The following is a 12,565-nucleotide window of genomic DNA, read 5'->3' as shown; positions in this document are numbered from 1 at the left end:
AGAAGCTTCGCGATAGTCATCAGCAGTAAGCTTCTTCATATCATCTTCATCATATCATCTCCAGCATCAGCTAACTTCATCAGCAGTTAATCTCTCATCATTGATCGTCTACGGACATTCTCCACGAGCATATTCCCCTTCATCCTCGGCAGTAAGCTTCATTATATCATCTTCGCCATATCATCTTCATCAGCAGCTGACTTTCTCAGCAGCTATATTCTTCATTACACCCAAACCTCTCTACAAACAACCTATCTCTCATCAGCATGCAGCCCGATGTCCAAGCTGCCGCCCTGAAGAACTTCCAGGAGACCCGTGACGCCTTCGTCAAGGGTCTTGAGGCCCTGTCCGGTGGAGATAGAGGTGGACGAACCTTCTATCAAATCCAATCCAACCTCTACAGACTCATTAATACTCTATCTATGTGGACACTGATTCGAGAGGGCACCGAGAAGGAGGGCAAGTGTTTTGAAGCAAGATGTCGGAATTCGATGGATCTGATTGACGACCTCATCAGTATGCTACAACTCGACTCCGACCTGGAAAACCGTGTCACACTCAAGCTTTTTGATATGGCTACTATGCAAATTGGAAGTCTAACCTTGGCCGGTTTCAGCAATGTCGACAGGGAGGCAGTTTACAACGCCAAGATGATTGAATCTGAGCAGGTCCGGTGGGAAAAGAAGGAAGTCTGGCAAGACTGTGCAAGACAATCATTGCTTCGCAGTTTCTGGAATCGTTTCTATTACAAGGGAGATGGTTGCATCTGTCGTCAATGCATGGACTACTATCTGCCCAAGAGGGACCCCACCCCATCCCCTCCTCTTTCTCCACTGCCCGAGACTGATATCGATTCATACGTGACTACCTCGAGCGAAGAAGAGTGAGTATTTCTGAGACATGATTCTTATTATTTCTTTCTTTCTTCTTTTTTTCTGCAATGTTTCACGGCGAGCACGTGTTTGAGTCAAGTTTTGCGATACCAAATTGTTTATGGGGGCGTTATGGACAAATTGCTTTTGAGATTTTGAATTGGTGGAGGATGTACTTTTTCGGCCAAGTTGTTTTTTCGGCGTTGGAGTTCAGGTTTTGAAGTTTTTAGGCAAATTGCTACAAAGGGTTGGGATAAATTGTGATTGGGACAAATGAAAGTGTGAGAGTCTTTAAATTTCCAAACCGTAGAAAGTAGTCAAGTAAGATGAAAAAAAAGAACAAGCAGAAAAGAGTAAAGGATCTTTTATAAGGCAAAGAAATGTTTTGAATAAATGGGTACATAGTAAAACGAGAGACGAGACCGACATTCACTACACAATCAGATCCAGGGGTTGCAAGTTGGATAAATAGCCCTAGAAAATGGGTTGCCACTGCTGTAGCTGTTAGTAATAACTAATAGGAGAGATGTGGGAAAGTTGGCGTTGTATCGGGCCGCAAGGTAAAGCTCATAGGGTTGTAGGATGAAATTAGAAAGTTTCGAACGATACCGGGCTCTTCTTGGCTAGACTAAGAGATAGTAGAATATCATGTCCTGCTTAGACGATACCTACTGGTTTTATATTCGTCCTGCGAGATTTACCCGGCACGAAATTGGAAGACTGCCAAGTCGCTACTACTGAGTGATTGCTTTTGAATATTACCAATGTTGAATACTATATTGGATCACAACAAGTGATGCTAAATTTCTTTTCCCTAGGAGGCTCGAATAATTAGTAGTACAACCGAGTTTTTACATACATTTTACACCATCTCACACCAAACGGATAGCGGCATATGCCATGTAACCATATCCAAAGTGTATTACAACCTCTTCCGCTAATGAACATCTCTTACTCCCCTAAGTCACCAATTCAAACAGGACACTTCGCTGCCTTCTCCAATGATGAAACCTCAACAGGTGCCGGAGCAGGTGCAGCAGCCTTTGGCGGAGTAGGCGCGATCCAAAATGCAGGATATCGACGATGCAAATTATTGAACAGCAACGCACACACCAAGAGCATAACCGAAGACAGCAGAACTACAGGTAAGTAGTACCACGACAGCAGCCAAATCTCGGCACTGGTCGCCGGGAGCAAAGCAGTCGCTCCGGCAGGCGGGTGGGTAGTACCCGTCAACTGCATCACGACAATAGCAATAGCGGTAGAAAGCGAAGCGGCCAGCCAGCGCAGAGACTCGAACCGCGCTTGGTCGGGCATTAGGCTGAACAATTTGGTAACGCAGATGCCAACTAAAGCGCTGAAGAAGTGACCGAAGACTAGAGCGCGTGGTTGCGCGAGGGGACTTTCGATTGCGCCGAAGACGAGGACTGCGGATGCACCCTGTTTAGGTGTGAGTCAATGTGAATATTTTTTAGAATGTGATTCCCTCGATGCTATTTGCCACTTACATAGGATGCGATTATACCCGGTACATTGCGATCAATGAAATAGTCAGAATAATTGAAAATTGCTTGCACGACTGATAGACCACAGAATGAGGTTATGAAGGACCATAGAGCGACTTGGTATTTAGAGAGTGGTTTCACGGCCTCTGGGCGATAGCCGAGCCAGTGGCTGATCCACCGGGGGAGACGGGCGAGGCGAGAGGCCATGGGATGAGACGTAGTTGAAGATTAAAATTAAGATTAATGATTTATGAGAGGGAAAGAAAACAAAACATTGAAGGTCATTTAAAGGCGCTAGAATGGATTTGGAGTGAGGGGGAAAAATTGGAGAAGGCTGTGCGGAGGAATGTGAATTTTTATGACAAATCGTATGCACAATTATATACAATACACACTACTCATTATGTTAATACCTTTTTATACATATTGCTCATGCAACAGGTCGCGACTGACAATGTGCGACTCGCCCAATGTACCCTTCATCACGAGTACCAGGTCATCCACTGCAGCCAGGAACTTGAGGTATGCGCTGACTGCAACGCAGAATCGACGGTAGTTCTCATCGCGAATCAAGTCCTTGCTTAGCATAATATCCACCTGGCGCGACGTCCAGAAATGGTGGCAACGGTTGAGTAGTGGCGTTGGCAGCACCTCGGGTAGAGGGTCACCCGTCTTGAGTGATTGTTCAACCACGCCTAGAACAGCCATGACGTCGCCGATATTGTGATGGTCCAGGAGACCAGCCTGACGAGCGAGGCGGCTTTGCAGCTGTTCTGGCAGCGAAGCGGATAGGTAAAGTAGGCGAGCGATGTTTTGGTTGAGATCTTGGCACAGCGATTGCACCTGGCCGAGACGGTCGCTGTCAAATAGCGAACTGGAAAATTCAAAGCGCAGCAACGCGATAGGCCCGTCCAGCCCGGCAAGATTCTCGGCGACGTTAAGAGCCAGCTTCTCTGCAGCCAGACCTTCTTCGCGCCCTTGTCCCCAGCAGGATAAGAGGAGCGCGTAGTGGTCCGACAGCGAGCGAATGACATTTGAAAGGGACTTGCAGACGTGTCGCGACGCAGATGGTGGGCGAGGGAAGAGCTGCACGATTAGTGCTGCTGCAGAGCCGATAAGAACAAGCACAAGTCGTCGCCAGAAAACACTATATCCCCAACCAGGATTGCCGTAAGTTGGGATGTGCCTGGGAAGTATGTCAGTTGTGTTGCTTCTCGCAATAGGGTACAATTTACTTACGTATCCTCAAAGCTGTAACCAATAACCAGAATGCACGTCGCACCAGCCATAATCATAGCTTGAAGTAAGGCAGGAGGGGCGAATATACGTCCCCACATGAGAATCACGACCACAACAGCCATGATAGCAGCAAGACCGTACGGATTACCTTCGCCGTGGCCTGAGCCGATATACCACGCAACTAAGCCAAGGAGACCACCAAGAATGGTACCAGTGGTTCGACAAAGAAGGGAGAAAGTGAAATCGGCCATGTATATGACCAGTGTGGTCTGCCCCATAATGAGGGCCCAGATGCCTTTCTCGCGGTAATAGAAACCCGCAGTGTGAGGAATCGCAGCAGGAATAGAAAGTGCGATGGTGACAGCCACCATGCGCATTGCATAAAGGCCATCCGGGTTGATGAACCAATGATAGGTGCCGATGACGGCGCGCGCAAAGCGGCTGCCTTTATTGACACGATACCCTCTGCTGATGCGAAGATGGTGCTGTGCCGCTTTGGACTGCGTCTCTGCGACGTCGGGGTCGATGACTGGGTCCTGAGCCACGACCACAGGTGCCACGGCATTTTTGCGACGAAACCAGTTGACTGCATATCGCAAACCGTTGGGTAACCACAGACGGATCTTCTGGCGTTCCTTCAGGAGAGCGACAAGCTGTCCCAGGACCCGCTCCCACGCGTCGACGACGCCAAGCAACTGCTCCTCAAAGACCATTCCTATAGTAATACCTTGAACTCTGGGCAACGAAGTTTCGTCAAGGGCCTTGAGCATGCCTTTTTCGTCGAAGATCTCCGCATGTTTCTCAATCAAACGTTCAGTGGTTTCCGTTGCAAAAGAGGTGCGCAGGGCCTGAAGATTTTCTAGCGCAGTCTGACTGCGCTCGTGCAACTGATTGAGGTGTTCCTTGGAAGGGCGACCGAACCAACGCTTGTTAACCGTATTAAGCGATTCCGCAACGATCTCAATAGCTTCCTGGCACGCCGGGATGATATCCTTGCTGGACTCGCGCAATACCTCAATAGTTTCCGATCGCATAGATTCATGTTCCGGGCTTCGCAATGCTTGTACCAAATTCACACTCTCCATCAGCTGGCGCATGCCAGCCTCTCGTGGACGTTTTTTCTCATTTCCATTAGCTTGGGGTTTGGAGTCTGAATCCCGATCCACAGTGAATTGGTGCAACCTTTCTAGCTTCGTGTATCCCCCGACGCGGGCGATGTGAACTTCCAGAAGGGACAAACTAGTTATCAAAGCCTGGCGAATTGGTTTCTTCATGGTCTTGATGTCGTCAGCACCCCACCAGCCGACAGAAAAGTCCAATGGCAAAAAGCTGAGTGCCGGCTTGAGCTCCTTGTAAGCAGCAATGGCCTTTACCTTGATCTTTTGCAAATCTGCCATAGCTAGGTCTTCACCTTTCAGAAGACTATTCTCCGTAGCATCCAGCGGCCCTTTAAGTAGCCGCACCAGTCCCTCCATGCCACCAAGCACGACATGGGAGGTAGATCGAGGGAAGAAGATGAAATGGGAGACTAGGCCCAGCCCAATTCCAATAGCGGCAGGCTCAATCAGAACCTTAGGGATAGTACCGCTGAACGATGGAAGCAGCGGGCCAATAGTCAAAGAAACGTCGATTATGATGATTGCGAAAATCTGCATAAGAATCAATTTGGGGTTCATAGCCCGAAGACGAGACTGCGGGAAGTGGTCAGTATACTGATGATCATGTTCCGACTGATCAAGGAATTCTCACGATTAAATAGATGAACAAACAGATTAGGCAATAATAGACAGCTGTGACACGAGAGTCAAGCATCCAACCAGTGTAGACAAGCTCCTGTTGGACAGCTGCCACTGGCCGTCCGGTGGCATTGGCCTGGCTGTATGCGGCCTGTCCAAGGGCTTGAAGCCTGGCCTGGGTCTCGGCCGCCGGTCTGGCTGCCATAGCTGCCTTCATGACGACGACACCCCAGCCCCAGCCCAAAGCCATACCAATAACGAGGGTCAGAGTTCCTAAAAGGAAAAGGAAAACAATGCCGGTCGGAGGCACCATGAAGAGTACTAGACTGATCGCAATAGGATTAGCGATTGATACCGAGATGGTATACATAGATGCGCTTACGCTGAAAAAAAAGTCGCAGTACCAATGACGCTTAGGGACGGCATGATGAAAACCAACAGTATCGCCACCCACGCAGCTAGCGAGCAACGGAACAGCATCTTAAGATCGCGGGCATTGAAGTGATCCAGCCATCCTGGCAGCTTTCTGCCGGGCTTGGGGGCCGGCGCTGCCTTTACAGGCGAAGGAGATCCCTCCCCGTTAGATGTAAGTGGGGATGCCGCCGGCTGGACATCTCGTTGAGAAGGTTCCATTTCAATTATTCCAACATAAAGAGTCTGAACAAATGAGATTATTGGGAGGATGAAGCAGATGGGAGTCGAAAGCAATAAACATAAATGGCATTACTCGCGATAAAAGGGGAGAGAAGGGGACAGAATAAGATTTCAACGGTCTTCCAGGAGAACGAACGATCGGCGCTATTGACAGGGTTATTTAATAATATTTCAGTCAACCTTGGAAACCCCGTTAAATCGAAGGATCGTCGGAGGGCAAATGGGTTACAAAATGGGAAATAGGGCAGAATTCGGCTTAAAGGACGGGAATAGTGAAAGAGAGCCAATAGTATAGTCGCAATCACATGGGCGGTAGGACCAAAAGCATATGCGAGATGCAAGTTGTCAAAATCGAGGGGGCCTAGGCCTAATTAGGCAATCTTGGCGCTCTTAACTATGGTATTATATAAGCGGATCCCTGGACGCCTGTGCGCTCCAGCCGGGGCGCAAATGGAAATTCTCGAGCTTTACAAGTGGGGTCAGGTTTGATGTAATTGCACCTGCGGAGCAGGGAGACGATGACACGGCAGAGAACCATGAATCTTCGCCATGTTATGATCAACGGCTGGCCTGCCCTACTGTCTTGGATCGGCATTAAATCCTGCATAAGCCTGTATTATGATGGAATCTGGTACTTGGCAGCATGTGGGCGCGGGAAGATAAAAGCCGAGCCTTGGCGTGGACAGCTTGTTTCAGTCCATAGGGCTAATAATAATACAACACCCTGTCGAGAGCTTTAAAAGAATCTACTGCTAGTATTAATTTCACTTAACACTATCGAACGCCCCTGCCGGATTGGGCTCGTACGAAGCCAAAAGGAGATAAAAGGAAGTGGGCTTGGAGCCCTATTGTTGAGCGGGAGACTAATACCAAGAGCCCTCGGGTAAGGCAATAATAGCCTTGACTTATCCGTTCCTCATGTCGAGCAAAAGTCCGCTAGAGGGAGGAACCATGGGATGATCCCAAGAACGAATTTTATAGTTTAGTCTGATCATTCAGGTGTCTGTTGTTCCTTCAACTTCTTCTCAACATAAACCAGATGCTCTTTGATTTTCAAATAACCCTCGTCCAATGATGATTCGAACTTGATCATTCCACCGTGATCAGCTTCAATGAAAATGTGTGACGAATTCTCCTGTGGTGAAGACGACGTAGTCTTGTTGAAAGACAACCAATCTAGTGTAAGCAAATAGTCCACGGCTGGATGATGATTATTCTCTTACCTGGTCCCTTCTACTGTTTGTTGAAAGAGAATCGGATCTCTCGTGAACAAATAAAGTCCAAATCTCTTGGCTGATCGATGGGTAGCTCTGTAACGTAGTCACCAACCAATGTGCTTCCTTATGAATGTCGCTGGAATCCTGCTCAGATCCTTTAGCGCTAGCTAAGTAGCTTTGCAATCCAATGAGCCTTGAATCTAGCTCAGGCGTTCCCATGAAGATCGCCCCGCGGGTTGAGAGTCTGATGCCGCGAAGGTCCAAAGTATGAGTTACTTGTGCTGAGTCGGCATAAAGCAGGGCCTAGCGATGATCAATGACAACGCTCTTTTTGTAAAATGCTGGAACGTACACTTTTGACTATAGGTCCCCCAAGACTATGTGCAATAAATATAATCGGACGATTGGCTGTCTGTGTTGTATCTGTTAGTACCGATCAAAAGATATCTTTCTTGTTTGGTTGTAAGGTCAGTTGAACCTGTTGAATCCGTACATTTGTTGATGATCTCATTTCCCACAAGTCATATACTAGTCTCTCAGATATTTTCTGCTGGGAGCTTTCTATAGTAGGCAAACCATAACCCCAGGAAAGGACACGAGTGTTGGGCATATCACTTGGCAGCAGATCATGGAGCCAGTTTACCCCATTAGCTGCCGTCCATGAATGTTCACGGTGGCCACCCAGTCCATGGACAGCAATGATGCTACACCAATTGTTAATTATTGGAATGTTGATAGAGATGGGCTTACAAACTCGAATTTTGGAGCTAGCCCGTCATGCAGCAACTTCAAGCCTGCCTCCTCGTCTAGTGGAAGTGGAGACTGTATAAACATTTAGCATATCAACAAAACCAGAGATAGCCATCTCATTATAATGGGCTTTTACTGTCTTCGCAGTCCTTGATTGGCCCTGTTTGAACGGAAAACACCATGGCCACGGCATGGCTCACAGCAAGTTATGATGTTGAAGGTGCGGGGTAGATATGGGCTGGAGAAAACACCAGCCATGTTGGCTCAACTAGCATCCACTTGAGTGATTCGTTAAAAATCCAGGGTGACAGGGTCGCAGAGTTAAGGTCACTGGGTGGATAGGAAAATCCAACTATGCTAGTCTATTATTTATTGGTACGAGGCCAAAAACCCCCAAATAGAGAGGATTCGCTATCTATTCGCCCTGCGACGTGAACGGTGCAACTCTAGAACGCCACGACTGACTCCGTGCGGAGTACAAATTACAGCACGATTTATTACACCGAACGATGGTTTCTCAATATATCATAACAAGGATCGGCCTTGTATGGCTTTTCCATGAATAACCTGGGATTTGGGACACTGATGCCATATGTGCCCTATTTGCTTGAAATAAGATTATTAGGTTTGACCTTAAAAATCGGACAAAGGATCCGAATTGGAAGTTGATGCCGTAAGGCAAATATTAATTAATCCGTGGCCTAACTAACTAGTTAATATCTGAGATGCAAAGCTTAAATTCTTATGAATCCATCCGGATCACGTGGCGGTCTTCCAGATGCATCCATGGATACATTCTTCACTGCCTCTCTGCCCATTGGAACCAACTCAATTTACTCCCCAATGTATGGGCTAAACTGTCTACTGACCCATATCAATAGATCGGCCCTGAGCCTTGGAATAATATGAAGCCAAGAAAATCAAAATTGATTATTCGCCTCACAAGATTATGACAAAAGAAAAATTCTAGCCAATCGCCTCCCATAAAAGTGGAGAGTGGCCGAATTCACGGCGATGCAGCCCAATGAGCCTCCCCAATGTGGGGAAAAGAGAAAAACCGGCGTGGATGTCGTGCTTGGACGCGACTGAATATTTTGGAACAAAAGGAAACTGTTTCCCACTGAGCGCTTTGACAACTCCAAACTCCCCGGGGTATAATCTATGGGGAAATACTTAGCCCGTATGATCGGCACTACACACGACAACATGGACAAGTCCGGCTTCAACGATGACAAGGTCCGGCCGGCTTCCGGTGCAGACTTCGACGACTACAATGAGAATCCCAAGGCGGAGTTCGAGCTCAATGTCGGTGGTCGTGCGGCCTTGCAGCGACGTCTGCGCAATTACCAGGTTACCATGATTGGTTTCTGCAGCGGTATCGGCACCGGTTTGTTCGTCGGAACTGGTGCTGCCTACGCCAAAGCTGGCCCCGCCGGCTTGCTGCTCGCGTATATCATTGTGGGAGGAGTTTTGTGGTGCGTGATGCAAAGTATCGCCGAACTCGCAACGCTTTTCCCGACTGCTGGATCCTTCCCTCACTGGGCGACTCGATTTATCGACCCGGCCGTCGGGTTTTCCCTCGCTATTTCATACGGATACTGTTACACGATCGCCATCGCCTCGGAAGTCTCGGCAGCCGCGGTTATTGTTTCATATTGGACGGATATCACGCCTGCCGTGGTGATCACTGTTGGATTGGCACTCATTTTGGCTATCAATTTGATGAGTGTGCGATTCTATGGTGAAACTGAAGTCTTTGGAGGTGCCGTCAAGGTTCTCTGCTTCCTTGGCTTGGTCGTTGTCTCCATTGTCATCACTGCAGGCGGTGGTCCCAAGGGCGACGCCATTGGATTCCGCTACTGGAATAACCCCGGGCCATGGGTAGACTACAACGGTATCACCGGTCCGACAGGCCACTTCCTTGGCTTCCTGTCGTCGTTCGTCAACGCCTCGTTCAGCTTCATTGGCGTCGAGACTGTCGTCATTACCGCATCCGAATCGGTCGATCCTCACCGAGCTATTCCCAAGGCCGCCCGCCGTGTGACCTACCGCATCGCCTTCTTCTATATTCTCGGAGCCCTTCTCATCGGCATGATCGTTGATCCAAGATCCGCAGGCCTTGTCTCCGGCGATAACAATGCCAACAGCTCCCCCTTCGTTATTGCCATCACCAACGCCGGCATCAACGCTCTTCCATCTATCGTAAATGCGTGCATTCTCATCGCCGCGTGGTCTGCTGGTAACTCATACTGCTGGGTCGGATCACGCATGATTGTCGCCATGACTACAGACCACCAGCTGCCCCAGATCTTCGGGCGCGTGAACAAGAGTGGTGTGCCATATGTGGCTGTCATTGCCGCCTGGCTCTTTGGGCCGCTGGCGTATCTGAGTCTTGGCAGTGGTGGTGCAGCACAGGCGTTCAGCTGGCTTCTGAACCTGAGCACCGTTGCCGGTTTGATTGCATGGGCAACCCTTTGCTTCTGTTATATTCGTTTCCATGCCGCAATGAAGAGACAGAATGTGAGCCGTGACACCCTCCCATGGAAGGCACCCTTTCAACCTTATGCCGCATGGGTGGGCTTTATCGGTTCCACTATCATTACTCTAGTTGCTGGTTTCCCCGTCTTTTTGAAGGGCAACTGGGATGCGTCCAGCTTTGTTGCGTCGTATATTGGTATCCCCATCTTTATCGTTCCCATTATTTGCTGGAAGCTTTGGCATGGCACCAAGGTTCGTTGAGCCCCTCTTATTCTTTCTATCTTTGCGCAGAGTTGCTAACATCTTGTACAGTTTGAGCGAGCCGCTAATATCGACCTATGGTCTGGCCGTCTCCTAGATGGGGAGATTATGCCAGTTGAAAACCCGCACAACAATGCGTGGAAAAAGTTCACCGACTGGCTCTTTTAAATGACTTTATGATATAAATATTTGCATGCCAAGCCGGCTATTCAACATTAGCGATTGTACAATATCTTCAACATTAGCGATGTACATTATCTCATTTCATTCAATTGCATTTATTCAACCAAAATTCCAAATTCTATTCATAAATGGTATTCCGTACTAATAATGCCTATTGAGTCTTGAATTGCTCTCCAAGTTTCTTGATATCGCGGTGGGAAGCTTTGCAGCACCCTCCCACAAGGAACGAATTGAAATGGCCCTTTTCGTAGGCTTCATTGACCACTTGCGCCAACTGCTCCTCCCAAGGTCGCTAAATTTCACGTCAGCATAATCTTTTATCTCCAACGTTCCCACCGGAAAGGCTGAACGTTATCTTCATAGTACTCACATTACCACTCACCTTATCACCCAAAGCATCATCTTTCTCCCAAACCTGTGTCGTAGTATTGTACACCTCCCCATTCGTCCCATCAGGGTACAAAACAAAACTCGGCACATCAGATACCCATCCCTCGGCAACACCCTCCGCAACAGCACGACCAAACAAATCAATAAGACCAGCAAGCTTATGCATCTTAGTACAATTGATTCCAATTCCCCAGGGCACAGCCCCGCCCTCCAAAGGCGCAAAAGCAGCGCGCACAACCTGCTCCACCGAGCTCCCATCAGGCAAGAGATCATCATCGCGCGGGAAAACACAAGCAATCCAAAATGGCACGTCGAAAGCAGAATCCCGAATCGCTCTCCTCACAGCGCGAACCTCATCAAGCCGCGGCAAAGTCTCAAATGCAACATACTGCACCCGCGAAACAAGATCCCCATCTGCCTCAGCGAACATCCGCAGTCGATCCAAGTGCCACAAATACAATGATTCCTCAGAGTCATGCTCGGCATCGTACGCACCGCTATATTCTTGGCCTGGGATCATGCACGCACCGTAAGGGCCAAGGCTGAGCGCGATGCTTGCGCTCTCGCGCACTTTCGCTTGCTCGGCGATGTCCACAGATTTCTGTAGGAAGGGCCCTACTGCGCTGCGTGGGATCCCGTCTGGGAATTGGGCAGTTTTGGTCCGTGCAAAGCCTTCAGGAGAAACTTGGTAGGTTGCTGTTAGGAGAACGTCTACTCCGGCGACGCCGAAGTCGCGCTGGCATGCTTGCAGCGTTGCTGGATCGCTCACTAGCAGGTGTGAGGCCCAGAGTGGGGTTGTTGTGGAATCGAATTTGATGTTGTATATATCTCCCAGGGAGGTGCCAAGACCTCCATCTAGGACTTGGACTGTTGCCATTATGTGTATTTGGGGATTTAGGTGGTTTATGGAGGGTAGGTGGGGGTTTGCTGTTTGATACAGTCCCAAATGGGACGATTCGCTTGAGGTTACATAATCGCTCTCGTTAAGGTTTGCACAGGTGGGCCGGCCTCGGAGGTATAAAAAGTCAATTTGAGAATAGAATAGACGAGAACTGGAGATTAGATAGAAATTGACTGTATACATAGATACTGGGGATTTGTGTCTCGATAATGGTGTAGAAGACATCTTCCAAGGTGCTCGTGGACTATATCAGTAGCCAACTAATCTATATAACTATCGTAAATCAGTCTCTTGTTGAAGAACCTAATCTCCAAACCAGGAGTTGCTCCTTTTTTATTCCTTTGAGTATATATTTTGCGAAGATCTTATGCGTACTATA

General features: G+C 48.4%; 5 protein-coding genes across 5 annotated transcripts; 2 read left to right on the top strand and 3 right to left on the bottom strand.

Annotated features, from left to right (window-relative positions):
* Positions 1-266: 266 nt before the first annotated feature.
* N7447_002532 (uncharacterized protein) lies at positions 267-887 on the top strand (the record flags this gene model as incomplete). Its single annotated transcript, XM_057226807.1, has 1 exon — positions 267-887. The coding sequence occupies one exon, from the start codon at positions 267-269 to the stop codon at positions 885-887; it is 621 nt and encodes a 206-aa protein (XP_057090823.1).
* A 957-nt stretch (positions 888-1,844) lies between these two features.
* N7447_002531 (HPP family protein) lies at positions 1,845-2,584 on the bottom strand (the record flags this gene model as incomplete). Its single annotated transcript, XM_057226806.1, has 2 exons — positions 1,845-2,312; positions 2,381-2,584. The coding sequence occupies 2 exons, from the start codon at positions 2,582-2,584 to the stop codon at positions 1,845-1,847; spliced, it is 672 nt and encodes a 223-aa protein (XP_057090822.1).
* A 210-nt stretch (positions 2,585-2,794) lies between these two features.
* On the bottom strand, positions 2,795-5,985 carry N7447_002530 (uncharacterized protein; the record flags this gene model as incomplete). Its single annotated transcript, XM_057226805.1, has 4 exons — positions 2,795-3,563; positions 3,617-5,307; positions 5,366-5,678; positions 5,735-5,985. The coding sequence occupies 4 exons, from the start codon at positions 5,983-5,985 to the stop codon at positions 2,795-2,797; spliced, it is 3,024 nt and encodes a 1,007-aa protein (XP_057090821.1).
* Positions 5,986-9,179: 3,194 nt separating this feature from the next.
* On the top strand, positions 9,180-10,880 carry N7447_002529 (putative amino acid permease; the record flags this gene model as incomplete). Its single annotated transcript, XM_057226804.1, has 2 exons — positions 9,180-10,703; positions 10,764-10,880. 2 exons carry the CDS (start codon positions 9,180-9,182, stop codon positions 10,878-10,880), a joined length of 1,641 nt encoding a protein of 546 aa, XP_057090820.1.
* Positions 10,881-11,046: 166 nt separating this feature from the next.
* On the bottom strand, positions 11,047-12,162 carry N7447_002528 (homocysteine S-methyltransferase family protein; the record flags this gene model as incomplete). The annotated part of the gene is made up of 2 exons (XM_057226803.1): positions 11,047-11,187; positions 11,266-12,162. The coding sequence occupies 2 exons, from the start codon at positions 12,160-12,162 to the stop codon at positions 11,047-11,049; spliced, it is 1,038 nt and encodes a 345-aa protein (XP_057090819.1).
* Between the last annotated feature and the right edge of the window lie 403 nt (positions 12,163-12,565).

The sequence above is a fragment of the Penicillium robsamsonii genome (assembly GCF_028829455.1).
Source record: "Penicillium robsamsonii strain IBT 29466 chromosome Unknown utg000001l_segment0_segment0, whole genome shotgun sequence".
NCBI classification, from domain to species: domain Eukaryota; kingdom Fungi; phylum Ascomycota; class Eurotiomycetes; order Eurotiales; family Aspergillaceae; genus Penicillium; species Penicillium robsamsonii.
This window is presented reverse-complemented; position numbering and strand designations above follow the sequence as displayed.